Here is a 26,568-nt window from a genome sequence, read left to right on the forward strand (position 1 = left end):
TATCCTCACATACTAGCTGTGTGACTAAAATAATGTAAATTTTAAAAGTGTTTGGGGCTTCCCTGGTGGCGCAGTGGATAAGAATCTGCCTGCCAATGCAGGGGACACGGGTTCGTGCCCCGGTCCGGGAGGATCCTGCATGTCGCGGAGCGGCTGGGCACGTGGGCCATGGCCACTGGCCCTGTGCGTCCAGAGCCTGTGCTCCGCGGCGGGAGAGGCCACAGCAGTGAGAGGCCCGCGTACCACAAAGAAAAAAAAAAAAAAAAAAGTGTTTGAACACCATTAAAAGTTCCATGAAGACAGAAGAAATATAAAAGAAAAGTAAATACACAGCAGCTAAGACACTTAATATGCTGCTCTTATCACCTCTTTATTGCTCTTTATTCTAAAATCTCAGAGTTTGCCCCTGGGGAGGCAGACACTGTGAAACTGGGCCCTTATGCCACCACCTGGTCAGCAGGCAGCCAGCTCTGCTCCTCAGCAAAGGCATGGATGCCAACGCTACAGCACATGACTGGCCAAATCCAACATTTACAGGAGAGAGAGTAAGATAAACAGATAGAAAGAGAAAGAGAGAAAGGGGGCGGGGGAGAATGCAAAGGAAATTTAACAGAGGACCATAAGCACACACACACACACGCGTGCACACATGCACACACACACACACACACACACAGACAAACGTATAAGACAAGTGAGTAGGACAGAAAGGGCATGAACTAAGGTAGAATGAGAAACAAACTTAAAGAGAGGGCAACGTGTGTGTGCGCATGCACGTGCACATGTACAGACAGAAAGTGAGAGTTAAAGTGCAAAATATGTGCCCTTGCCTCCAGTACTGTTTCACAAGAATACAACCCAACCCTTGGGTTAGTGACCTGGGCCATCCTCCGGTAACACAGCAGGAAGCATTCATGCCAAGGGACACCCCATATATTGTCAAGGTCACCTAGGGACTTTTTGGGAGGGAAGGCTGTCTTTAGTCCTTGATGACAAGACAGTTCTGAGCTCAGCATGCTCTGGCTACAGAGCTCCTGAAGTGTCAGTATCAGGAAGAAAACCAAATTGGGTCCAGTTGGAGAAGGCTCCTGGGAGTCCAGGAAACAGCCCCAGAGGCACCAAGATGGGCTGTAGGCTCCATGAAGTGAGCCTATCCACAGATTAAGGTTACACAGGGCCCAGCTTCCAACATGCCTAGTCCCTACTGAGTAGGTGTCTAACCTGCTTCCAAATGAAACTGCCTGGGAGTTGGCCAACCACCATCCCAGGGCTGCTCAACTAAAGCAGGTCCTGGTGGCTCAGTGGGCAGCAGCATCCTCCCATCACTATGTGACCGCCCCAACTCTGGAGATGGCATGCTCACTGCACACCCCCAGGGCCATATTCTGAGGCACCCAGAAGGAGAAAAGGGAGGAAGTCTGCCTGAGTCCTATCAGCAAGTCCAGAAGTTTGTTCCCCAGGCCAGAGCAGGGGCTCAGTTCAGTAACGGACATCCCACTCTGGGACAAAAGTCAAAAAGAGGGTGACACAACTTGACCGTCTTGCTCCCAAATGGCCGGAAGCCCTCAGTAGGGTCCAGGACAGCCTCATCCTCCAAGTGGGGCTACATCTGGACCACTACCTACAGAGACTCAAAGTCAATCACAGCTTGTCAGGGTAAGTAGACTAGAAGCTAGGGTCAGAGCAGAAACTGAGTCACCTTGTCACCTCCAGAAAGCAAATCTACCTGCCTGTCATCTAGCTGATTTCTAGGGAAGCACAAGGAGAATTGGTGAGCTCTTCTCTGAGAAGGAACCCCAAGTCCTCTAGGAAGTAATGGCAATGAACATAAAGAGAGCATTTATAAGACAGATGCCTTCTCTGAGACAGGTAAAAAAAAAAAATGATGCCTTATGGGAACGTCCCCAATGCCCTAGGTCCAGCAAAAATGGAACTGCTGTATAAAGCAGAACCAGGCACTACGCAAAGCCAAGAGGGGGAGAAAGGTAGTGGCAGGAAACCGTGTTAAAGACAGTTGTGATGGTTTCAAAACATGGTCCCCAAATTCTTTGACATGCCTGCTGTCAACATGACCGCTTCTCTTGAATCTGGGCTCTGTGATTGCTTGACCAATAGAATATGGTAGAACTGAATCTGTGCTACTTTTCAGGCCCAGGCCTCAGGAAACCAACAGCTTCTACTTCCTGTCTCTCAGGCTGTGAGAGAGTCCAGGCCATGTGGAGAGGGTAGGTGTTCTGATAGACAGTCTCAGCTGGGGTCTCAGCAATAGCCAGCATCAACCCCCAGACATGTGAGGTAAGACGCCTCCAGGAAACACCGGCCCCTAGCCACTGAGCCACCCTAAGCCTTGAAGTCTTTACAGCTGAGGTCCCAGACATCATGAGCAGGGAGCAGCAATCCCTGTAGTCTCTGTCTGAAATCCTCAACTACAGAGTCTGTGAGCATAATCAAATGGTTGTTTTACACCATAAAATTTGGGGTAGTTTTGTAGCAGTAGATACCTGACACAGATTTGGGTACCTAGAAGTGGCGTGCTATTGACACAAAATCCTAAAACATTGACCGTGGGACTGGGTGATGGCTGTTGGGGGTGCTTAAGGCAAAAATAAGGAAAACGTTAGAAGCTAGAGGAAAGGGGACCCTCATAATGTTGAAAAGTTTGGCAACTCTGTCGTCTGTGGTAACATGGAACATAGGAAGTATATCCATTATATTAGATGAACTAGCCAAAGACATTTCCAGGCAGAGCGCCAAAGGTGCCCTCTGACACCTTCTCGCTGTCTCTAGTGAAAGGAGAAAGAGATGAGCCAAACAGGGAACTGTTTTCAAACAAAATTTAACGGAAACATAAATGAGAAAGGGCTTTCTGAGTTAGAAAATAAAACTTGTTTCAGTCTCTGTCTCTCTAGACAAGAAAAAATTCGCAAATTAAAAAATGGCTTCCAGATTGTGGTGACAGTTACACTCCATGGGTGTGTGTATGTGTGTATATGAACTCATCAAACTGAAAACTTTATTTTTTTGGTTTTTTGTTTTGTTTTAACATCTTTATTGGAGTATAACTGCTTTACAATGGTGTGTTAGTTTCAAACTGAAAACTTTAAATTGCATGTATGGTACTTTAATTATCCCTCAATAAATCTTTTCAAAAAAAAATCTAGAGTGGGACCGAAAGATCCTTTGCCAAGACCTAAGAAAGATTTAAAGTGTTGCCTCACAGAATCTTACACACAGACAGACAAAAGGCCTTCTAAGGATCTTAAGGGTGAGCCCTGAAGATCCTCTGTAAACAATAAGCCCTCTAAGACTCTTAACAAGCATCGTCCCATAGCAATCTCACAGGGAAAAATCCACTTATCCACCTTCTGAGGTACTACAAGTGCCATGTGGAGGCTCTAAACCAAGGGTTCTAAGAGTGAATACAGAGAGGGGAGGGGAATCCTTCCTAGCTGAGTGGTCAAGAAAAGGACTGGGAGGGAAGTAACATCTGCATCCAGACCGGCGGAAATGTAAGGTTCGCATTAGAGAGCAGTGCAAGATTAAGGTAGAAAGAAAAACCAGGGCTTTTTATGAAAGCCTTACAAAGCAGGCCAAGTTTGACTGTATCATAGATGACAGTAGTTTTCGAGCAGGGAAATCCCAGTCATGTTTACAGGGAGGTGAATGTAGAGGTACAATAAAATAACAGAAGGAACAGGAGAGCTAGGCTTGCGTTCTTCCCCCCGTTAGCTTTGTATCCTTGGGGAGTACCTCTTCTTCTCTGTGTCTGTTAGCCAAACTGTCAAACAAGTGGGTGAGACCGAATGAGATCTAAGGTTCCTCTTCAGCTCTGCCTTTCTCAGAGTCTATGGACTGAATGGAAAGGGAATCCAAAGTTAACAAGACCTATCATGGAAGATACTATAAGGACTCAAATAGTACAAGTAGCCTATGCTCTAAGAGGCTGATCTCCCAGCCATCTAGACAACTGGTCAACAGTTTGTCTTCTAGGTACCAGGCACTGTTCCAGGCTCAGAGGAGACAGAAAGCAGTCAAAGTCCTTGACCCCAAGAAGTCTACACTTTTACAGGCACCCAAGTTTCCCACACATACATCCAGAGGCAAGGTTTCCAAAACACAATACGGACAGCCTATATTTTCAAGTCACAATGATCCAGATGCTGGAGTTTCAGAGTTAAGAAGCTGTTGAGGCTTCCCTGGTGGCACAGTGGTTGAGAGTCCGCCTGCTGATGCAGGAGACACGGGTTCATGCCCCAGTCCGGGAAGATCCCACATGCTGCAGAGTGGCTGGGCCAGTGAGCCATGGCCGCTGAGCCTGAGCGTCCGGAGCCTGTGCTCCGCAATGGGAGAGGCCACAACAGTGAGAGGCGCGCGTACCGCAAAAAAAAAAAAAAAAAGAAGCTGTTGAGGAAATAAGCAGGCATGACAAGTCTTCTGAGAACAGCCCCTGCTGCCTGCCAAGTCTCACAGTACAAGTGAAATCTCCTGAGAGCAACAAGTGGCAAAGTTTACCCCATCTAGATGGCCGAACTAGCTCTCAACATAACACTTTCTTAGCAACCATTATCATGACAATTTCTTTTTTTTTTTTTTTTTTTTTTTGGCTGTGTTGGGTTTTTCGTTGCTGCATGCAGGCTTTCTCTAGTTGAGGTGAGCCGGGGGTTACTCTTGGTTGAGGTGCACGGGCTTCTCATTGCAGTGGCTTCTCTTGTAGTGGAGCACGGGCTCTAGATGTGCAGGTTTCAGTAGTTGTGGCATGCGGGCTTCAGTAGTTGTGGCTCGTGGGCTCTAGAGCGCAGGCTCAGTAGTTGTGGCACACGGGCTTAGTTGCTCCGTGGCATGTGGGATCTTCCCAGATCAGGGCTCGAACCCGTGACCCCTGCATTGGCAGGCAGATTCTTAACCACTGCGCCACCAGGGAAGCCCAGCATGACCATTTCTTAGCAAGCAAGTCACTAAGCTGCTTCTAGTTCCACCCAGGTCATCAACACCAACATCATAAAGCCTGACCTCTGGAATTCAGAGGAGCTTTGAGAATCTCACCTCCCACCCCCAGAAATGGATGCAGCCAAATCTAACGAGCTGGAGTGGCAACAGCCTGTGGCGAGGTGAAGCAGCTAAGGGCGAAGCAACGTGCCCCTTTGGCCTCACTAACAAAGAGAAAGGGAAGCCTGCTCCGGGAGACCAAAACATAGCAAAGAACAAAACTTTGTTGGTAAAACGAGAGGTTCTGATTTCCTCCTCCTGCATATCCTGCCAAATCAAAAATGGGCTATAAAGGAAACGGAAGAGAATAAACTAGCAAAACACTCCTAAGAACCTAATAATGGAATGGAATCTAGGATCTTTACCCCAAACTAGCTTAATGGTGGCACCAGGTGAAGTCTTATTCAAATTAAGGATATGGCCTTGCAAATACGTATCTTGGCAGTTCCACAGGGTCCCATTTGCCCGTCCCCACCAGTTTTCCACGCCCCAAAGTACCCCTGCCCCCAAAGCTAGATACAAATGCCTCTCAGTATCATCGGGTTCTTCTGCCTCCATGTGGATAATATGGACAGAGGTCCCCAAAGCAGCCAGGGTTCAAAGGTCCAGCTTTCCAAGGCCCTAGCACCCCTGCACTCCCCAACCAAAGTTCCGGTCACACCTGGGAGTCTTTTCTCACTGGAACTCCTGGGCTGGCAATGATCAAAGGGCCCCAGGTCACAGGCAAATGTCTATCGGAAGGTCAGACTAAGAAATCTGGGTGCCAAGGTCATCAATCCAAACTGTAAAAGCCTTGAAAAAAGAGAATGGATCATCCCTCTTTTTCCCCTTTTTCTTTTTCAAAATTGTCATCTGGTGGTTTCTCTGTCCACCAAAGAGCCCAGCACCTAGGAGGAGAGCCCTCAGAGTTCACTGACAACTTCCTAAGAACAGTCCCAGATTTGGCTGGGGGTGAAAGCAGCCAGAGGAACCACCAGATGACAATTTTGAAATAATAACAACTACAGTCCAGCAGTCGCCTCTGAGAGAAGGCTGTAGCTAGCCCCAGAGGCCTGTGACTCCATGCCAAAAGCCCAGGAAAGGAGGGAGGGAAGCGGAAAGGTGGCAGGAAGGAAGGGAAGGGAAGACTCAGAAGGGAAAAATGCCTTTTTTAAGGCACATCAGAGGCTCAGATATTTACAAATACCATCCGTCATGTTATGATGGCAAGCAGGCTGGGAAGCTAAAGGAAGAGCAATTTCTAAAAATGTTTAAAACATGTAGGTATATACTCCAAATAGAAACTAGGGTGCATGTCAGCAGTTCTGATTCTGCTTTGTGACTTTATGTAAACACTGCATCTCCCATCCCAGTCCCCACAAAGCGGAAATGAGAAGAAAAAAAGAATACTTGAAGGAGTTGAGGGCTGCTGGGTACAGTAATTTCTAATTCAGGTTCTAAATATACGATTTCTTCTAATTTAAGAATAAAATGGTAAAATCACACACAATGCTTATTTCACCCATACAGTCTCATATAAAAAAAGTTGGGAACCTTAATTCCCAGTCTCTATCTGCCAACTCAGAGTCCGACTGCAGAGTAAGAAATGCCACCAGACTGGGGGTGGGGGGGAGCCCAGCAAAGTGGCTCCCGAGAAGTAGATAATGGGAGACAAAGACTCTGAGATCTAGACCTGTTTCTGCCTTGGCCACCGACATGCCCTGGGAGAGGTCAGTTTTTCTATCTGCTTTACCCAAGAGGTTGTTGGTCCCCGCCATCCTCAGCCTCACCCAGTTCAGGCAAGCAAGTATGCAAGCAACTCTAGCCCAGGCTAGACGGGGTGCGTGCGCAGGGGGTGTTCTTACTGGTCTTGCTGCCACAGAGTAGATATTCAATTTGTCTGTCTAAGCCCCAAGCTCTTATGTACCTAACAAGTCAGAATCTGTTCGGTTGGCACAGTCAATCCAGACCATTTCCACTGGGACCAAACAGCACGTATGGTGTACAGAATTCCTCTTGCCTCATTCGCGCCAGTCACTCCCCAGGGGCCACATCCTATGCCCCATTCTACCAACCATACCTGGATATTAGCTCTGAATGAACCAAACATCTACCACCACACCTCTGGCCAGACTTGAGTGTGTGCCACACTCCACGGGACTCAGCCTGGTAATGCACAGCCCAGACCTCCAGGAAGGAACTAGCCCGATCCCAGTCTAAGATGAGCATCCTTCTCATTACTATCCATTCTAGCGGTTGAGGTTCCAAAGGCCAAATTTGCCCAACTGAGATTCAGCAGAAGGGGCTATGAACGGCACGTGGCTTTAATAAAAGAGGTTCTTCTAGGACATCAGCATCCAGGCTTGGCCAAGACCTGAGAAGCCCTGGTGAGAGTTGTACAGCTATCTGCCAGCTCTGGAAGCTTCCACCCCATCACCGGGAGGAAGCTAACATTTACTGAGTGGCTTTTTGCCAGGCACTATGCTAAGCACTGACATATGTTATCTCATTTAATCCTCACAGAAACTCTGTGAGATAAGTACTATTATTATTTTACAGATGAGTAACCAAAATGTTAGAGGGCATAAGAAAATGCCCTGAGATCTCACTACTTGGTTAAGTAGTTAAAGCTTGGCCCAGATTATGCACCTCTATGACTGTCAGAATCATGATGATAATCATTTACATTTGGCAGGAATCCTATCCAGGACACAGGTCATTAGGTGTCCTTTGATGCTACCCTCCAGCGAGCCCCATTCCCTCAGCAGTGCTCCCCGACTCACCTGCTCAGCGTCCCTCGAGGGGCCTTAGTGCCTCCAGCTCCGTGGGTGATACTGGAATTCTTGTTGGCAGTCATGGTCATTTCTGCTCTCTGCAAACACAGAGCCCTGCAAAGAAGACAAGACCTATAAGCCAAGTTTCCATGGGCAGTGAAAGGCACCTCAAACATTTCCAGATGACCTCCAAAACTGCCAACAGGGTTTCTGTGGTGGTTAGCAGGAACCACTTTCCCACATATATTTAATTTCATGTGTTACAGATTAAGAGCCTCAAGGGATCCCTGATCTGGGTTGGGGAAGAGTCTGTGAGCTAACAGATAACTTATCACTTCACAGAAAATGATTTTAAAAACTCCATTTCCATCCTGCTTCTTCTCATTTCTTAAGTTAGAGTTTCCCAAACTTCTGGCATGCCACACAGCCTTTATGAATTTTACCATATTTGCATACCTCCTGAACAATCATTTATTCCATGTTTTTCTTTCATCCACTTGAAACTGACTGACTTTTCTTAAAATATTTAATCTTGTTCTAAACAATTAATCATTGACAAATATTTACTGAGTGAGTACCCATGTCCTAGGCACTGCCATCCAGCAAAGAATGAAACAAAGTCTCTGCTCTCATGGAGCTTACATCCTAGCGGAGGGAAACAGACAATAAGCAGGCACAAGTCATGTGTGTGATACATAAGTGTACATTTGTGTATAATATGTATAGTGATAAGTGGTAGGAAGAAAACATGAAGCAAGGTAGAGGGAGAGTGAAGATTTGTTTTTTAAAATAGGATGTTCAGGGAAGAACATCCTGATAAAGTGACATCTGAGCCAGAAACCACAGTTATGAGTTATCATATTTTTAACACCCATTAAAATAAAATTAATATACTTTAAGGTATTTAAGTATTTACAAAGTGAAAAATGTCTGTACATGTACCATATACAGTTAGCTAATATAGTAACATTATTTTATGCTAAAATAATAAAAGGAAGAAAAATGTTAAAACTTAAGGGTACATCCAGACTGGAATCTGTCTCCTACTTGCAGATGGTATGATCCTCCATGTAGAAAATCATAACAATTCCACTAAAACACTCTTAAACTAATGTATAAAGTCAAGCAAGTTTGCAGGATACAAAGTAATACTTAAAAAATCAATTTTCTTTCTATACACTAGCAATGAACAATCTGAAAATGAAATTTTAAAAATTCCATTAATAATAGCAGCAAAAAGAATAAAATACTTAGGAATAAACTTAACAAATGAAGTGCAAGACTTATGCACTGCAGACTACAAAATGTCACTGAAAGAAATTAAAGAAGACATAAATAAATAGAAAGGTATCCCATGTTCATGATTGGAACACTCCAAGCTGTTAAGATGGCGATATTCCCCGAATTGATCTACAGACTGAACAGAATACTCATCAACTGCAGAAACTGACAAGCTGATCCTAAAATTTTGTGGCAGTGCAAGGGACCCAGAGCAGTCAAAACCATCTTGAAAAAGAAGAATAAAGTTGGAGGACTCACACTCACCAATTTCAAAGCATACTACAAAGCCATGGTAATCAAGACAGTGTGCACAGACATAAGAACAGAAATAGAAATCAACAGAATCGAATTGAGAGTTGAGAAATAAACCCATACATTTACGGTCAATTGATTTTCAACAAGGATGCTAAGACAATTCAAGAGGGAAAGAAGAGTCTTTTTAACAATATTCAGACAACTGGACATTCATATACAAAAGAATAAAGTAGGACCCTTACCCTTATACTATACAAAAAAAAAAGTAAAAATGGATTATAGACCTAAATTTAAGAGTTAAAATGACAAAAGCGAAGCCTGGAATACAACATAGAGGTAAATCTTTGTAACACTGGATTAGGCAATAGTTTCTTAGATATGACACAAGCAACACAAGAAAAAAGATATAAACTGTATTATACTAAATAAAAAACTTTTGTGCTGTAAAAAATACCACAAAAAAGTAAAAAGACTTCCACAGAATGGGAGAATTATTTGCAAATCATATATATCTGCTAAGCAACTTGTATCTAGAATATATAAAAAACTCTTCCAACTCAATAATAAAAAGACACATGGGCTTCCCTGGTGGCGCAGTGGTTGAGAGTCCGCCTGCCGATGCAGGGGACACGGGTTCATGCCCCGGTCTGGGAAGATCCCACATGACTCAGAGCAGCTAGGCCTGTGAGCCATGGCTGCTGAGCCTGTGCGTCCGGAGCCTGTGCTCCGCAACGGGAGAGGCCACAACAGTGAGAGGCCCGCGAACCGCAAAAAAAAAAAAAAAAAAAAAAGACGCATAATCCAATTAAAAAGTAGACAAACAGAAACTAACACACCATTGTAAAGCAATTATACTCCAATAAAGATGTTAAAAAAAAAGTAGACAAAGAATTTAAACAGACATTTCTCCAAAGATATAAAATTGGCTAAGAAGCACATGAAACAATGTTCAACATCACTAGTCATTAGGGAAATACAAATCAAAACCACAGTGAGGTATTACTTCACACCACCAGGATGACTCTAATCAAAAAGATAAAAACAAGTGCTAGTGAGACTGTGGAGAAATGAAAACCTTCATTCACTGCTGGTGGAAATGTAAAATTGTGCAGCCACTTTGGAAAATAGTTTGGCAGTTCCTCAAAAAGAGATACATAGAGTTACCATAAGACCCAGCATGATTCACCCCCTGGGTATACAGCCAAGACAAATGAAAACATGTCCACACAAATAACTCATACCAATGTTCATAACCGCCAAAAAGTGGAAACAACCCAAATGTCCATCAGTGGACGAATGCATTAACAAAGTGTGGTATATCCATAAAATGGAATATTATTCAGACATAAAAAGGATACATTCCACAACATGGATGAACTCTCATGCCATTTTTATGAAATGTACAGAATAGGCAAATCTGCAGAGACAGAAAATAAATTAATGGTTGCTTAGGGTTGAGTTGAGGGTAGGAGAATGGGGAGTGACTGCAATGAGTATGGGGTTTCTTTTGGGGGAGTGAAAAAAAAGTTCTGAAATTAGATAAACAGTGGTGATGGTTGCATAACTGTGAATATATTTTAAAAATGATTTGTACACATAAGTGAATTTTATGGTATGTGAATTATATCTCAATTTACATGTTAAAAAAAACTTTCAGGGCTTCCCTGGTGGCGCAGTGGTTGAGAGTCCGCCTGCCGATGCAGGGGACATGGGTTCATGACCCGGTCCGGGAGGATCCCACGTGCCGCGGAGCGGCTGGGCCCGTGAGCCATGGCCTCTGAGCCTGCGCGTCCGGAGCCTGTGCTCCGCAATGGGAGAGGCCACAGCAGTGAGAGGCCCGCGCACCGCAAAAAAAAAAAAAAAAAAAAAACTTAAAAAAAATTTTAAGTCCCTTGGAGAATGGATGTGAGAGACAACAATAAATCACAGTATCTCTAATGTGAATATGCACTCTGTTCTGGGCCAACACCACCTTCACAGACACTGAACAGTTCAGTATCAATAGTTCTCTCACTCTCATGGGCATTCTCATCACATTGACCAAAATGAAGTATGTTTGGATGTGAAAGTTAAACATATTTATTTATGGCCACTAATGACCTTAATCCTGGAGGCCATCTTACTTATTATCTTGGTGCAAATAAGTGATTGGTCTCGATGATAAAAAATAAGCCAGACCCTAATTCTTGATATCATTTGTAATTCTTTCCTAATTTCAACATGAAATGCACTCTCTCTAATTTCCTTACCTTTATGCGATCTCTCAAGGTTGTCGTTTTGGTGATGGTAGTGGTGAGTGAAGTGGGAGCTGGAAGGGAGGAAGCAGCCCGCAGGTGCTAGCAATGGTGATAGCAATGAAACATCCCCCACGATGCTTTTAGAAAAAGAAAACAAACCCTGAGCCTCATTTTTATCCTTCATGAAAAGCCTTCCCGGGCTTCCCTGGTGGCGCAGTGGTTGAGAATCCGCCTGCCAATGCAGGGGACACGGGTTCGAGCCCTGGTCCAGGAAGATTCCCACATGCCGCGGAGCAACTAAGCCCGTGCACCACAACTACTGAGTCTGCGCTCTAGAGAGTCCACGACCCACAACTACTGAGCCAGCGTGCTGCAACTACTGAAGCCCGCGTGCCTAGAGCCTGTGCTCCACAACAAGAGAAGCCACCGCAGTGAGAAGCCCGTGCACCGCAACGAGGAGTAGCCCCCGCTCACCGCATGCAGAGAAAAGACCCAATGCAGCCAAAAATAAAATAAATAAATTAAAAAACAAAAACAAAAACAAAGAAAAGCCTTCCCTACCTACTGAGGAAAAAATCTTTATAAACTTAAGTATATAGCATAATGTTAGTATGAGGAGAAGGAAGAAGGGGAGTCAATCCTGCCACCAGAGCACCTGTGCACACCGGCTCTGGTGAGATATTCTTTACCTGCACCAGCCAAGGGCCAAGTTAAGTGCTTGGCGTATGGCTGTGTGTGTTAAACAGAAAGAAGGGAAAGGAGAGGCAGCCTCTGGAAGCTTTCCCAGGCCAGTTCTCAGGGTCCTCAGGGAGCACAGTGCTACAAGGAATCAACTTGCTAAGCATCAGCTTTCAACTGTGCCCATGGTAACAACGGTCACAATAATCATCAGAACCCATCATAACAACACTGGACATGCTCTACCAGCTCCAGGGCAGGCCCTCAGGGAAAGAACAGAAGATTTGTGGAAAGACCAGAAACTGAAATATATTAAAAGAACATGATGAAAAATATATTCTTTCCTTCCCTGAATTTCTGATCTAAAATGCTCTGAAATGCAATCATATACTTGAATATGAGAACACAGAGCCAACTTAGTCAGAAGGAAGAATGTAGATAGCTGTGGTATTTGCTTGGGCCAAGAAGAAAAATCCTGTGAAGATGCAACCAAGGGAGGAGTGGGTCAAAACTACCAGGCCCACGGCATTGACCCTTGGTCACACTTCTGCAAGAACACAGCTGCTATTCTCAGCAGTGGCCCAGGAGTTGAGGCATCTTGGGCAGGCACTGCTGAGAAACCCAGGAGAGCCTACTAAGTCAGAGATGCTTCCTCATTGTGCTTCCTCCCACCTGCTCTCTCTAGCCAGGTCTACCAGGTCCAGGGAATAATCCAGCAGCCTGAGGAACTAAGGACCAGGCTAACCCTTTACACCTGAAGCGCAGACTTGAGCACTCTGCATGGCAGGCTTCCTGGGGGACACTGCTTCTCCCAAGGCCCTAAGAGCCACCCCAGGCTCCCATCTGTGCTTTCAGCCTGATTCCTTGGCTAATCTGGCTGCAAAGAGAGACACACTCCCAAGCAAAAGAAACACCCACTGGGAATAGAGCAGAGAAGTCAAGGGGATGAGAGGTGTTTTGCTAGCTCCCAGGCCCATCAACGGCAAAAACTACATGTTTGGAAAATGAAATTGTTCAATTAGCATCTACCACCGATCACGAATTGCTCAAAACCCCAGCTCTGACAAATTACAGGCAACTATCTGAAGAGTTACAACCCAGAGAAATGAACATAGTAAGGTACCACTAGAACTTCTCTACAAACTCTGCATCGAGACAGAGACCACAGTCCCAGGTTCTCAAGGTGCAGTGGGAAAAACACCCAACCTGGAGTCAGCCCAACCCTGCCTCTAGCAACTGCTGGCCAAGGCTCATTGAACACATGAGTTTTGAGGACCCAACATTCTCGCTATAAGAGCAATAATAATAACATGACCTACCTCACGTGATTGTTATTCTGGCACACTGAAGCTTAATAAATCATTTTTCTTCCAGATCATGCTTCTCTAGGTATTTGGAAGGCACCCTCTCCATTCCCAAGCTAGATTCATTTTTCAGACTCCCCAGCACTGCCATCCAACCCATTTATTCTATGCTAGGCACTGTGCAAGGTACTAGGATATGAAAATGGACAGACACAGTCCCTGCCCTGGAAAAGCTAACTGTAAAGGGAGAAAAGTGAAGGAAAAAGTGGACTCCACGAAGGCCTTATAGAGAGGTGACATTTGAAAGTGAGCCTTCACCTATTTGTTACCCATGGTAAGAGGACTTAAGGAAAAAAAAAAAAAAAAAAAAGCAAAAGCACATTTATTATCAAAGGTGCTGCTAGATTCTTTATAAAATTATAATAGCTAAAGTTATAAGCATTTTAAAGGATTAAATCACTTAATCCTTGTGACAACCCTACAAAGTGGGTACTCTTATTATTTACATGTTACTAAGGAAACCAAGGTACAGAGCAGTTAAATCGCTTGTCCCAAGTCACACAGCTATAAAGTGGCAAGGCAGGAATTTGAGCCCAGGTGGCCTGCACCAGTGCCACCGCAGCTCTGAGTCAGCACTCTGCATGGCCTCCAATCATCTTCCATTTCAGCTCTCACCATCCCATGATGTAGTGATAATACAGGCCCAATTTTCCAATCAGGAAATTGAGATTCAGAGAGATTAAATGATTGGCCCAAGATCACTCACCTAGTGAAGGAATAGGGCAGGACTGTGGACTCAGCTCTGACTCCACTGTCCACTTACTTTTCTTAACACGGATGTGGGGGTGCTTGTTAAAAATGCAGAGTCCCAGGTCCCACCTCCCCCTCTTGAACGGAGCCTAGGAATTTGTATGTTCAGTAAGCACTTCAGGCTAGTCTTACATGCCTGTAAGTGTGAAAACTTGAGTCCCACAATGTGCTGAGGACTTGTAAAGGTATGAAGGGTCACTACTGACCATCCTCCCGAGAGCCTGCCCAGCTGTGAGCAAATACAAGATGGACACTCGGTCCCCTTCCTCCTCCCACCCCCCCAGCTTCTTCCACCTGCACAGAACCACCGACCCTCAACAAAGGAGCAGGCACGTCACAGGATCCAGTGAAAGCATTATCAATGTCTGCTCTAAACAGTTCCCTCAGTCTTTGCTGTACTCTGAGTTCTTGTATCTCAAAACAGCTCTTCCTGCCACCCACCCCTGGTAGCTAACAACCGCTTTCCTCACTTTCCCCTCACTTCCAAACTCCTGGGAAAAAAAGAGTTTATACCTGAAGACATTAACTGGTGGTTTGCAAGAGCAAAAATATGTTCCATTTGGTTTTCCCTTTATTTTTTTAAAAAAGTTGAATTGGTTATCAAACGTTTTAAAAATTGGGTGAGTATAAATGAAATGCAAATAAAAATTCAGATTCTGGCTTCTCTTGAAAAATTAGAAAACCTGCCCTCACCGTCTGCATTTCTATATGGCAGCAGTTGGCAGTCCAGTTAGATGTAGCAAGCTCTCTCCAATTTACCACTGTCCCTCCCCACCCAACGCCTACAGGTGGCCAGCTTTGCTCAGCTCTGTGACCTGACTCTCCCAGTCAGCAGGTGAGTGCTGCGTCCCACGTCCCAGCAAGGAAGGGGTAGGGGGCACCGCACTGGGATCAGCCACACAAAGCCTCCTGGAGGGCTGGGCTTGAGCAGTGCAGGGAGGAGCCTATGCTGGCCGCTTGAAAGCCTCCATCTACTCCCCTCGCTGCCCCTGGAGGAAAGACCCTCTGGAAGTCTCCCTGCTGTCACTCAGGCCAGCCTGCATCTTGCAGTGGTCTCTCCAGCTCCCTCAGTGCTCCCTTTCCCTACCATCCAGTCTCATCACCCAATCCACAGATGCTCTGCCCAAGGTCTGAGAAGGGATCCCTTAGAGGTCAGTCTTTGAAGGGAGCTCCTTCTGAGGAGTGCCCAGCCTCTAAGAATGAACCTTCCTATCCTAGCACAAAAAACTGTTTCCCCTCATTAACTGACATTTCTAAATGTCTGTGTGGTACTTTTCCGCAGGCCTAATTTCGGACATGACAGTATGCCTCGTCCCTGAGAAGGAGACGTTTGAGCCCTGAGAGCGCTGAAGAACAGATGCAAGGGTTTGGAGGGAAGGCTCCCGTTCTGCTGGGGTTAAGGTCGCCACTGAGAGGAAACACAAACACTGCCCAGCACCCTGCTTGTCTAGTCTAGGTAGGAAGTCAGGACCACCACCACGCCCCGGCACAAAGGAAACCTCTAAAGCACACGAGAGAATTTCTGCCGACGTCGACATTCCACTAATCTCTTAAGCAATCTCTGGTGTGGAAGTAATAGCTTAGGAAGCAGCCCAGAGGGAAGGAGAAGGTGAGAAAGGGAACGGAGCTCTGTGTGCCCCGAGAACCTGGCTTCAGCCCAGTCCTGCTCTGTACAGCTGTGGTCTGACTGCCCTGGAGTCAACCTGCTACTCACCCTGCCCGGGGAACAACTACCAGACCGTCCTCACCCCCTCACTAACTCGCTCCTGCTGCCCTTGGTCATCTAGGCCCTGCGGCAGGCCGAGCAGAAAAGGATCAGACTGGCAGCTCCCGCAGAGGAGGGCCTACGTCTCTCATTTCTTCCTCCAAGAGTCTCGGCAACCAGCACTGGCACCGCAAGCTTCAGGGAGGGTCATCATTAGAGAGAGTTCCTTTTAAGTACCCAAACCAGAGTTCTCGAAAGCGGAGCGTTTGATTCTCCCTTTCTCTCCTGCAGGTGTCCTTCGACTGGGCCAAGGCAGGAGGCGCCTCATTTACCTTTCATAGCTCTGCCTGGACTGACAGCTCAGGCTCTGCTGCACCGGCTCACCTGCACAGCCTTCCTAGGAGATTCAGCCATCCCACAGGTCCCCTGACATCCTGGCCCCTTCTGTCCCCACATGGCTGAGAAAGCTGTAGGGCAGTGCTAGCTAGTTCTTCTCCATGTTTTGAACAATCCTCAGTACTTGGAAGAGAGTTCGGCACATAAAAGACAGGCAAATAAATGTTAACTGATTTGCTAACTGATGGCAAAAGAGGGCCCCCAAGGAGTCAAAGTCCAGGAAGACCAAGGGCCCTAGAAATTCTAGCACTGGCCATATCCTTTAAGGTGCACTCCTTCACTCCCCAAAGTCATGGCTGCAATAAAACCAATGAAAGGGGGGTTTCCAGCTGTAGCTGCCACCCAGTTGGACTGTCACCAGCAGGCCTTTTCCTCACAGCCCTCAGCCAATCCTGTCTACCTCAGGAGTTTCAATCTCCTCACAAGTGCCCCTATTACCTTCCAGGGCCCTCCTGCAGTAACAGTTCTCATCCAACACACCCATGAAGAAAGGCTGCTCCTGGGAAACCTGCCTTCACCTCAGTCATGCTTGCTTTCTCCTCCCCCAACCCTCTTTTCCCCGCTTCCCTTCCTGACTCATTTCTCACTGGTTATCTGCCCACAACCTTGTCTTTGGCTCTGTTGTGCCTAAAATCAAGGGGTTACAAGGGAAAGGGGGAGAAAGTGGGCTCAGAGGTTGGGTGGGTGGGTATCAAAAACTGTAGAAAGGGAGCCAGGAAGGTTTTTCTCAAGTCTGTCCCCTAATTCCCTCCAAAGTGCCAGACCCCTTTTCTCCGTCGGCACTTCTACATACCTGGTACCTTGGATCTTTTCCATTCCAGCCCCAAGCTCTGGGGCTCTAGGTCCAGAAAGCCCTTTGAGCAAAAATGCTGAGGGGATTATGAGCCTGGTCAAGTGGAGAGGAACCAAGATTTGTTTTGCTGGGAGATCAGAAGAATTGCTGGGTGTTTTTACAGGTCCCCATGAGGCTGAAATCTGCCTCAACCAGTCACAGAAAAGATGATTTTTGTTGTTGTTGCTGAATAACAACCAGAAAAAAATTAAGCTCTCTTTCCATCTCCTGACTGTCCACTTATCACTCCCACATCCTCTTTCCCAACTCTCCTCCCCAAAGAGGGCTTTAAGTTTGGGTTTTCAACCTCAACCATTTTCAATCCCTTTTCCTGCCAGATGGTCCTTCTCCAGTTCAGTACAGATTCTGTGAAGGTTTGAAGTTGGGTTTAAATGTTTCCTGAAAGCCTAAAATGGGGTGAGGGCTTGTTAGGCAATTCCAGGCCAAAGGAAATCTGGTTGCTTCCAAGACAGTTTTAAAAACCTAGACATGGCTGTTTCTGCCAGTCTGGAAACTCAGCCTCTCAGCGAGCGGCTTAACCCAGCTCTGCCAGGACGACGGAGCCCGCTCTGTCCATAGAACGGAGGCCTGCCCCACAAACAGCCCTGCCCTCTTTCACCCTTGGCAAGAAGAACCTGGTGGGTCCTGTAAACATGATGATGATTCCAAGGCCACAGACCTACCTCACACCGGTGCCTTCCGTCTGTCAGTCCCAGCAGGCTAACTGCCACTTCCTGCACATGCCAGGAATGTTCATGCCTCCAAGCTTTTATTCAAACAATTCCTTCCATCATGAAGTCCTCCACCACCATCTTTCTTAAATATCCAGTTCAGATGTTGACTTCTTTCTGAAGCCTTTCCCAATCCTAAATCTTGACCTCATTCTCACCCTTCCTATGCTCTCCAGCCTAGCTGAACTCAACCTGACTGATGGCAAGATGCCTGCCCTGCTCCAGAAAAACATACCACCCACAAGCCAACTTTCTCAGAAGAGGACTAGGAAATAGTAAGGGCTAAAGGGACTGGGCAAGTCTCAATACCTCCGTTTTCCTATCTGTAGTATAGGAAGAATACTCTACCTCTATAATGAGAACTTGAAGACCAATGAGAAGCCATGTATAAAAAACAGAGGATACTCAGAACCAAGAGGGAACATACTTGAAGTCTCTGGCTTTCCCCCAACTCTCAGCCTCAGGACCTCTTCTCTTGTCCTCACTCTCTTAGCTCTTACTCTGTTTCCTATTTCACTGAGAAAATAGAAACAATCAGAACAGACCCTCAATAAGCTACCACCATCACATTTACCCACCACCAGCAACAGGGAAGATCTTGTCACTACTCTGCTCAAAACCCTAACATGGATCCCAATCACTAAAAGTAAGAGCCAAAATTTTCACAATGACCTACAAGGTCTTCATCATCTAGGTCTCTAAGAGATCTCTGACCTCATTTCAACTACTCTTTCCCTTTACGTTTTCCCCACCAGCCACACTATCTCCTTATTATTTCCTCAAATACACCAGGCACATTCCAACTCCGGGCCTCCACACCTGCTGTCCCCTGTAACTAGAACATACTCCCCCAAGAGAGCCTGCTCCCTCATCTCCCAGGTCTTTGGTCAGACATCATCTTCTTAGTGAGACCTTCCCTGGATCACACTAAAATTTAGTGTTAAGAAATTACTACTAGGGACTTCCCTGGTGGCGCAGTGGTTAAGAATCCGCCTTCCAATGCGGGGGATGCAGGTTCGATCCCTGGTCAGGGAGCTAAGATCCCACATGCCGCGGGGCAGCTAAGCCCATGCGCCACAACTACTGAGCTTGCGCTCCTCAACTAGAGAGACCGCGTGCCGCAAAACTACAGAGCCCACGCACTCTGGAACCCGCGTGCCACAACTAGAGAGAGAAAACCCACACGCCACAACTAGAGAGAAGCCTGCACACCACAACAAAAGAGCCCGCATGCCTCAAAGAGGACCCCGCGTGCCACAACTGAGACCCGACGCAGCCAAAAATAAATAAAATAAATAAATAAAAAAAAAATAAATCGTAAAAAAAAAAAAGAAAATTTTTTTGTCAGATTTTTTTTTTTTTTTTTTTTTTTTTTTTTTTTTTTTTTTTTTGTGGTACGCGGGCCTCTCACTGTTGTGGCCTCTCCCGTTGCGGAGCGCAGGCTCTGGACGCGCAGGCTCACGGGCCATGGCTCATGGGCCCAGCCGCTCCGCGGCATGTGGGATCTTCCCGGACTGGGGCACGAACCCGTGTCCCCTGCATCGGCAGGCGAATTCTCAACCACTGCGCCACAGGGGAAGCCCAGAAAATTTTTTTAATGGAAAAACATTTGCCACCATTTCAGAGTGGCTCTACCTGGACAGAGTGAGCAGGCTGGGGCTCCACTGTCCAGGCCCATCTTCCAAGCCCACCAGCCTTCCCAGTTCAGAGTCTGACCTACCCTCAGCAAGCACACCCACTCAGAAAATTGAAAAGTGGGCCACGTCCTATGAACACCCAAAAGATTCAGGGCAGGGGTGGCTGCAGCCCCAGAACAACTGAAGTTGCTCTCTGCAAAGATTATAATGATTTTCCTATTATAAAATGCAAAGATCCTTTCTCTGGGGCTTAATGAATTAGAGGACCTTCCTTTCCTCGTGTCTACTGTTTGGGACACTACTGATCAGCCCTCTCTGAAGCACTGTAATGTAGTTAACTCTCAATCTAGAGTACACTCTCTGGGCGTAGCATTTTACCGTCTGCCTGGAGGATCCTTAGCTCATCAAAAGAGGGCACAGGTTAAGAAAGGTTGGGGGAATACTGTCAGAGAAGTAGAGAGAGACAGGTGTGACACCTAAGACTTTTATTTGTTTACTTACTTGAAGCCTCTGAGGGCATCTTCCCAGCCAGGCCCCATGCTACTGTGCTATACTATGGTCCTTGCCCTTGAGCAGCTACCCATCCTGCCTGAGACAGACAAGTAAAGAAAAGATTCTGGCACACTGTAACAAGAGCTGTGATAGATGTATGAACACAGAGCTCTGAGAGCAAGGAGAAAAGACACCGAATCAGGTGGATAGGATGGATGTAGGGGAGGGCTTCTGGAGGAGACAAGAAGTGACACTGGGCTGAGTCTTGCAGGACTTGTGGAAGAAAGGCAGAAGAAGAACACTGCTGCAAGCAGAAGAAAAACCATGAACAAAAGCCAAGGAGATCTTAGAGCAAGAACAGGACACTAAAAGCAATAACCATAATGGAAAACATTGATAAATCAGACTACACTAAATAAGAACTCTGTTCATTAAAAAATGCCACTTAGAGAGTGAAAAAAGAACCTTCGGAGTGGGTACACAGGTTACAGAACTCAGCAGATTAGGAACATTAGATACACAGAGGAAACTTATCAAGAAGTAGAGTAACTCTCAAACTGCAGATCTTGGCCAGATCATTAGGGCTGAATTTCCCTTTGGATAAAAGTCTCAGTTTTGGAAGGGAGTAGAAGAAAGTGCACATATACAGCCAGACTCTGCTAGTTCTAAGTATGCATTTATCTCATTTAATCTAGCTGTCATTATCTCTATTTTACGGATGAAGAAACTGAGGCTCGGACTTCCCTGGTGGCGCAATGGTTAAGAATCCACCTGCCAATGCAGGGGACACAGGTTCGAGCCCTGGTCCGGGAAGATCCCACATGCCGCGGAGCAACTAAGCCCGTGCACCACAACTACTGAGCCTGCACTCTGGAGCCCACGAGCCACAACTACTGAGCCCGCGTGCCACAACTACTGAAGCCCACGCACCTAAAGCCCGTGCTCCGCAACAAGAGAAGCCACCGCAATGAGAAGACCGCTCACCGCAACAAAGAGTAGCCCCCGCTCGCTGCAACTAGAGAAAAGCCCGCGCGCAACAAAGAAGACCCAGTGTGGCCAAAAATTAATTAATTAATTTTAAAAAAAGAAGGAAACTGAGGCTTATGCTAAGTAATTTGCTCAGGGTTTCATAGTAAGTGGCAGAACCCCAGAGTCTAGAGAGGTTGGCACTGAGCTCTCTAATTGACACCAGAGCACGTAAGTCCTCTGGTCTCTGTCATATCTTGTGACAGGAAGCCATCCTCCAACCCAAGTGCACCCCTGCAGCCCAGCTCTGTTTGTAAAGAGTTAGAAACAGATATTGGCAGTAGTCTCATGCCTGGCCCCCAAATGCTTGGTGTTAAAATCCCATTTTTCTTTAAGCCATCTAGTTCAGAGGGCCCTGAATCAATTAAAAATAAACATAAGGGATGCTCCTCTCTTGCTGTTCTTCAAGCCTTTTCTCCTTATCATTCTTCCCCACCTAGGGGACCCTGGTCAAAGAAAGGCCTTCCCCTAACAATGCAGTCCAGCTGGAGCTGAGACTGAAGATAAGGGGCATCTGTCTGTCCATCTATCCAACTTCTTTAAGGGTTATGATGGGGACAGAATTTGCCTTTTTCCTCCTTTAAATAAAGCAAGTGTTACTTGGCTTCTGTGGTTCTCAAACTGTGTGCTGAGGTGCCCTAGGGCATCGCAGTGAACTCACAGCGGTGCTGCAAGATATATATTTTTTTAATTAATTTATTTTTTTATTGGGGTATAGTTGTTTTACAAGTTGTGTTAGAAGATATTTTAAATTTTTGAGAGAAACAAGAGCAATATCCAACATTTGTTTGGACACCCCGTGAGTTCACAGTTTTAACATTAGATTGCACTACATTCTTTTCGATGATGTCATTTCTTTGTGAAGCTGGGTTTTCAGCAGCTGCTATGATTAAAAAGCAATAACCGTGTGAAAAGCAATGTGGAACAGGAAATGGGGATGGCAGTATTCAATCTGATTCCAAGATGTGAGATGTTGTGCAGTGCCCAGTACATCCCATAAGTTAGTAACTGTGGTTATTTAAGAATGAAATAAAAAATGTTTGTAATTGAAATTGATGTACAATATTATGTTAGTTTCAGGTGTACTACATAGTGATGTGATATTTGCATACATTATGAAATGATCACCAATGATAAGTCTAGTAACCACCCGTCCCCATACAAAGTTATTACAATATTATTGACCATATTCCTTATGCTGAATATTACACCCTCGTGACTTATTTAGTATATAACTAGAGGTTTATACCTCTTAATCCCCTTCACCTATTTCACCCATTCCCCCAACCCTCCTCTAAAAATATTTTTCCTTTCAATTTATATACATATATTTTTCAAGTGGCTACTCAGTTATCAGAATATAAGCACTTACTAAATTGTTTACACCTAAACGCTTAATAAATAAAAATAAGGTATTTCTTTTGGCCTCTGGGCACTGTGAAAAATTACTAAAACACTAAAGGCCCACAAACTGAGAAAGTTTGGGAACCTCTGGTAGCAGGTATTTTTTTAAGTCTCTGTGTCAAGGAGTCAAGGAGGAGCTCCCAGGGCAGGCCCAACCCTGCCCCAGAAGCAGGCGGGCGGCTAGCACTCAGGCCTATGGACGGCACACTCAGGCTTTCACTGCAGCTGACAGAAGAGCTGCCCCTCTGCCTGAAGAGATGAGGCTGCACACTAGCTCCCTCTCAGCCCAGAGGCTGTGCACATCTGCCTCAGCTGTACCCCAGGCTCCCAGGCTCCCCTCTGAACTCCCTCCCTGAAAAGCTCTATTCAGCATGGACCTCATGAATAAAACCCAAGCCAGGCCAGAAGCCAGCAGGGGACTTCCACACACACTCAGACTTGGGCAAAGTCCACAAACCAAACCATTAATCCACTGAGGGAGGGAGGGATGGGAATCTGGGAGAGGGCTTCCACTGACAGCCCATCCACTAAAAGGCCAACTGGGTTTTTTGGGTGAAGATTTACATGAAAATAACGCCTTTGTTCCCCAGGGGTTTCTGGCCTGATATACTCCCTCCCTCCATTCTTCCCTGAAGTCATAATCCTCTGTTGGTGACATCACAGCTGTTGATACAATAGCCAACTGTTGTGATGTCACAAGACTCAACTTTTGTCATTTTCAGTGGGGAGTGGGGTTAGAGAATGTGACAAAGGGCTGGACTTGAATAAGGTTATAGAACTGGAATTTGCTTTTTCATGCTAATTTCCCTGGTAACGAAGGGCAGTGACTCAGAAAATGAAAGGCAAGCAAGCCACTGGCAGCAAGGCTGTGTGTAGATTCATCTACACCAAGGGGAGAGGGATGGGGTAAGGGGGGCTAGGGCAGAAAGGAGACAAAAGTTTTCAATTCCAGGATTAGCCAAATATGAAGGTGTTCTCAGTCTGGCCAAGTTCAGGACTTTCTCTTTCCATTATCCATCATCTGAGCCCAGGGTAAGCAGAGAAAAGCTGAACTGCAGGAAAGGCTCCAGGCTGGAACGTTCCCTGGAAATTAATGTTTGAGATACTGCATTGGGTTCTGGACTCTACACTGTCCAAGGGATAGGCTCTGTTTGGACTGCATCCTGAGGACAGTGACCAGAATGGAGAGGGCACTCAGAGGCATGTCACAGGAGAAATGACTAAAGGAACTGAGAGTGTTTACCCTGGAGAAGAGAAGGCTGTGGATGGGGGAGGCTGATAATTGCCTTGAGAATTCTGAAAGGCTCTCATGTGAAGGGACTACATATGCTATTTATGGTCCCCCAAAGAGATCTCAGACAATGAGAAGATCCAGAATGGCCAATATGAGAGAGAACTTTTTATTCTTAAATTCCAGTTAGAGACTGTAGGTTTTTTTAATTCCTAACTTCTTACAGGCGAGGCTCTTGAGGACAAGGACTGTCTTGGTCACTTTAGTATATACCCCAGAATTTAGAATAAGTGGCACATAGTAAGAGCTTATTGATATTTGTGAAATAAATGAACGAATGAAGCAAGGACAATGGTCTGCTGAAGTTGGTGCTTACTCATTCAGTAAGTAGTTTTGAATCCCTACCACATGCTACTCACTCAGTTAAGATGCTGGGGATACAAGGGTGAAAGAAGCGGATAAGGTTAGTCTTCCCTCTCCCCCTGCTTTGTAGATTAGCACAGATGGCATGTAAGGTCCCTTCCAATATTGAGACTCCTTGATTTTTAGAGATGACTAAAATATTTTAAACTGAGAGGAAAGAGGACCCCAAAGGCCATAGATAAACCCTACCTACCACCGCTGCTATTATTCACAAGCCTGGAAATCTACACCGAGCTAAGGTTGCCTTCTCGACTGGGGAGGGGCCTGATGCTGAGACAGCCCTGTGCTGGGCCAGACCAGATCAACCAGACCTGGGCATTTTCTCAAAGCCTCCCAAGCACCCTAGACAAGACACAGTAGGCTCTCATGTGAACCTGGGCTCCCTCAGCCCAGCAATAAGTAAGTATAGTCCAGTTAGGTAATATGAGGTATTTCAGATACCCTCACTTCTCTAGGGAATTTAAAATTTCCCCATCAGCCTCAGAGCAATTATCCCTCTAGGGGCCATCTGAATGACAACATAGTCACTACAGAACAATTTTCAAGGAGATAATTCCAAGATCTTCTAGGCTGTGCTAGGGATACAGGCTTGGTTCCAACTTATGAGGGCATCAGAGTACAACTAAAGGTAATGAAACATGATTTAACAATAACGATATACAATATACCAGAGACACAATACACACAGACATTATCCTCTTCAGGGTAGTCCTTAGAGGCCTGAATGTTTATTCCAATACATTCTCAAAACATTCCTGAAATTCCTGTTTGGAAATTGCCCTCAGAGACTTTGGAACATTATCTGAATTTTCTCTGAAGGAAAATCTGCATCCTTCAAGGGTGCTAACTCATTCAGAGCCATGTGGCAAAAAGGGTGCAAACGAGAGAAAAGCATCTTGGGTCAGAATAAGCAGTATCTGTCAAGTATACTGTGGAGCATACTGTATACCGATATCAAAGGGGATGCATACTGACACTGTCCCAAATCTCCACTTTTTAGAGTACGGCTGTGTGAATTCACAGAGCTCTCTGAGTATCTAATAAAACCCAAGAACATCCACAGAAAATTTCTAAGAACATAAACTTCTGTCTCCCCTTTTAGGATGTTCACAAGCTCCCAAAGTTCCTCCACAGACTCATTGTAAGAATCCTTGCCCTAACCCATTTTACCTGCCCCATAAGTGCACAGGTAATTCCGAATGGAGGCCTACAGAGCTCAGCAGGTAAGCCAACGCTGGGCACTGAGAGAGTGGCAACAAGGCACCCTGCTTCCGTGAGTCCTTGCACCATTGTTTCAAACCTGGATGTCAGCAATTTACAAACTACTACACATCACACAGGCCTTCAGGAGTGTTAGAAACAGTTAAATCCAAAAATATCAGACGTACAAACGCCAAAGATCCTGAGACTCAAATGTGACATTTTCTAACGTGGTTTGTAAACTGGTGCTGAAGACAATTCCCAAAGAGGAATCAAACCTACCTATGGTAACCACAGGAGTTTAGCCGTGTAAGTGCACATATGAAGAGCAAGCTATGGTCACAGCACGTATTTTCTCCCCCTTCTCTCAGTCCCCAGGCTCCCTGTGGGAAGCACAGGGAGTATGCCTCCTGCCTTCTTCTGGGCCAGCCAGCATGCCCACCACGCAGCTCCCGACATACTAAAAGCCACCCAAGTCACATCTGGCTCATGCCATTGCTCTCTGTAATGAGGTCTGACATGTATCTAAAGCTCTTGTATATTTTCACGTTTGTAGCCTACAATTAGGCATTTTTGAGGGATGTAGCTAACTACAGTTCTGTTCAGTGACCTATAATTATTCACACAGGCAACATGGCCAATCCAGGCAACCATCAGGCTGAAGGAAGGCACTCTGAGCTCAGACCTCATGGAAGAGGCTGCTCAGCTCTAAGGAGGCCCAGAGAACACTGGTTAGTGACGGGCCTCAGGGGGCCACATTGCTCTTCCTTGGCTATACAGAGACACTGTCCTCTCTGTCCCCTACACCAGTCTTCCTCATCCACCGCCTGGCTCAGCACCGCTCAACACCAAGCCCAAGGGATGGCACCTTGGTGGGCCTAGTGCCCACAAAAATGGACCGCTTTGCTGGACACGATCCATTACCAAGGCAATAGCAATTTAAAGCAATTTCTCAAATTCCCTACAAATCTCTCACCTGAGGAAAAACGGGCCACACCCACCAGGACACAGAATCCTGCAGTCCACTGCTGTGCAGCTGGGCTGTGGCAGCTGACATGGGCCACCTCTCTGAGCCAAACTCTCTGCCACCAGTTGCAGTGGCCTCACTGCTCCCGAGAGCCCAACAGAATAATTCTCCCCCTTGCAAACGCCCACCACCATGCTTCCCCACTGCTTCCCTGGCTAGA

The 26,568-nt window shown here is 46.0% G+C and overlaps 1 protein-coding gene across 1 annotated transcript in view; it reads right to left on the minus strand.

Moving 5' to 3' along the window:
- Positions 1-26,568, minus strand: part of DENND2B (DENN domain containing 2B) — a 162,633-nt gene that overhangs the window by 46,314 nt on the left and 89,751 nt on the right. The window contains 1 exon segment of the mRNA XM_024118672.3: positions 7,749-7,853. Coding sequence (XP_023974440.1) covers positions 7,749-7,828 — 80 coding nt within the window. The 5' untranslated portion in view covers positions 7,829-7,853.

This window comes from Physeter macrocephalus, chromosome 16 (assembly GCF_002837175.3).
Source record: "Physeter macrocephalus isolate SW-GA chromosome 16, ASM283717v5, whole genome shotgun sequence".
NCBI classification, from domain to species: domain Eukaryota; kingdom Metazoa; phylum Chordata; class Mammalia; order Artiodactyla; family Physeteridae; genus Physeter; species Physeter macrocephalus.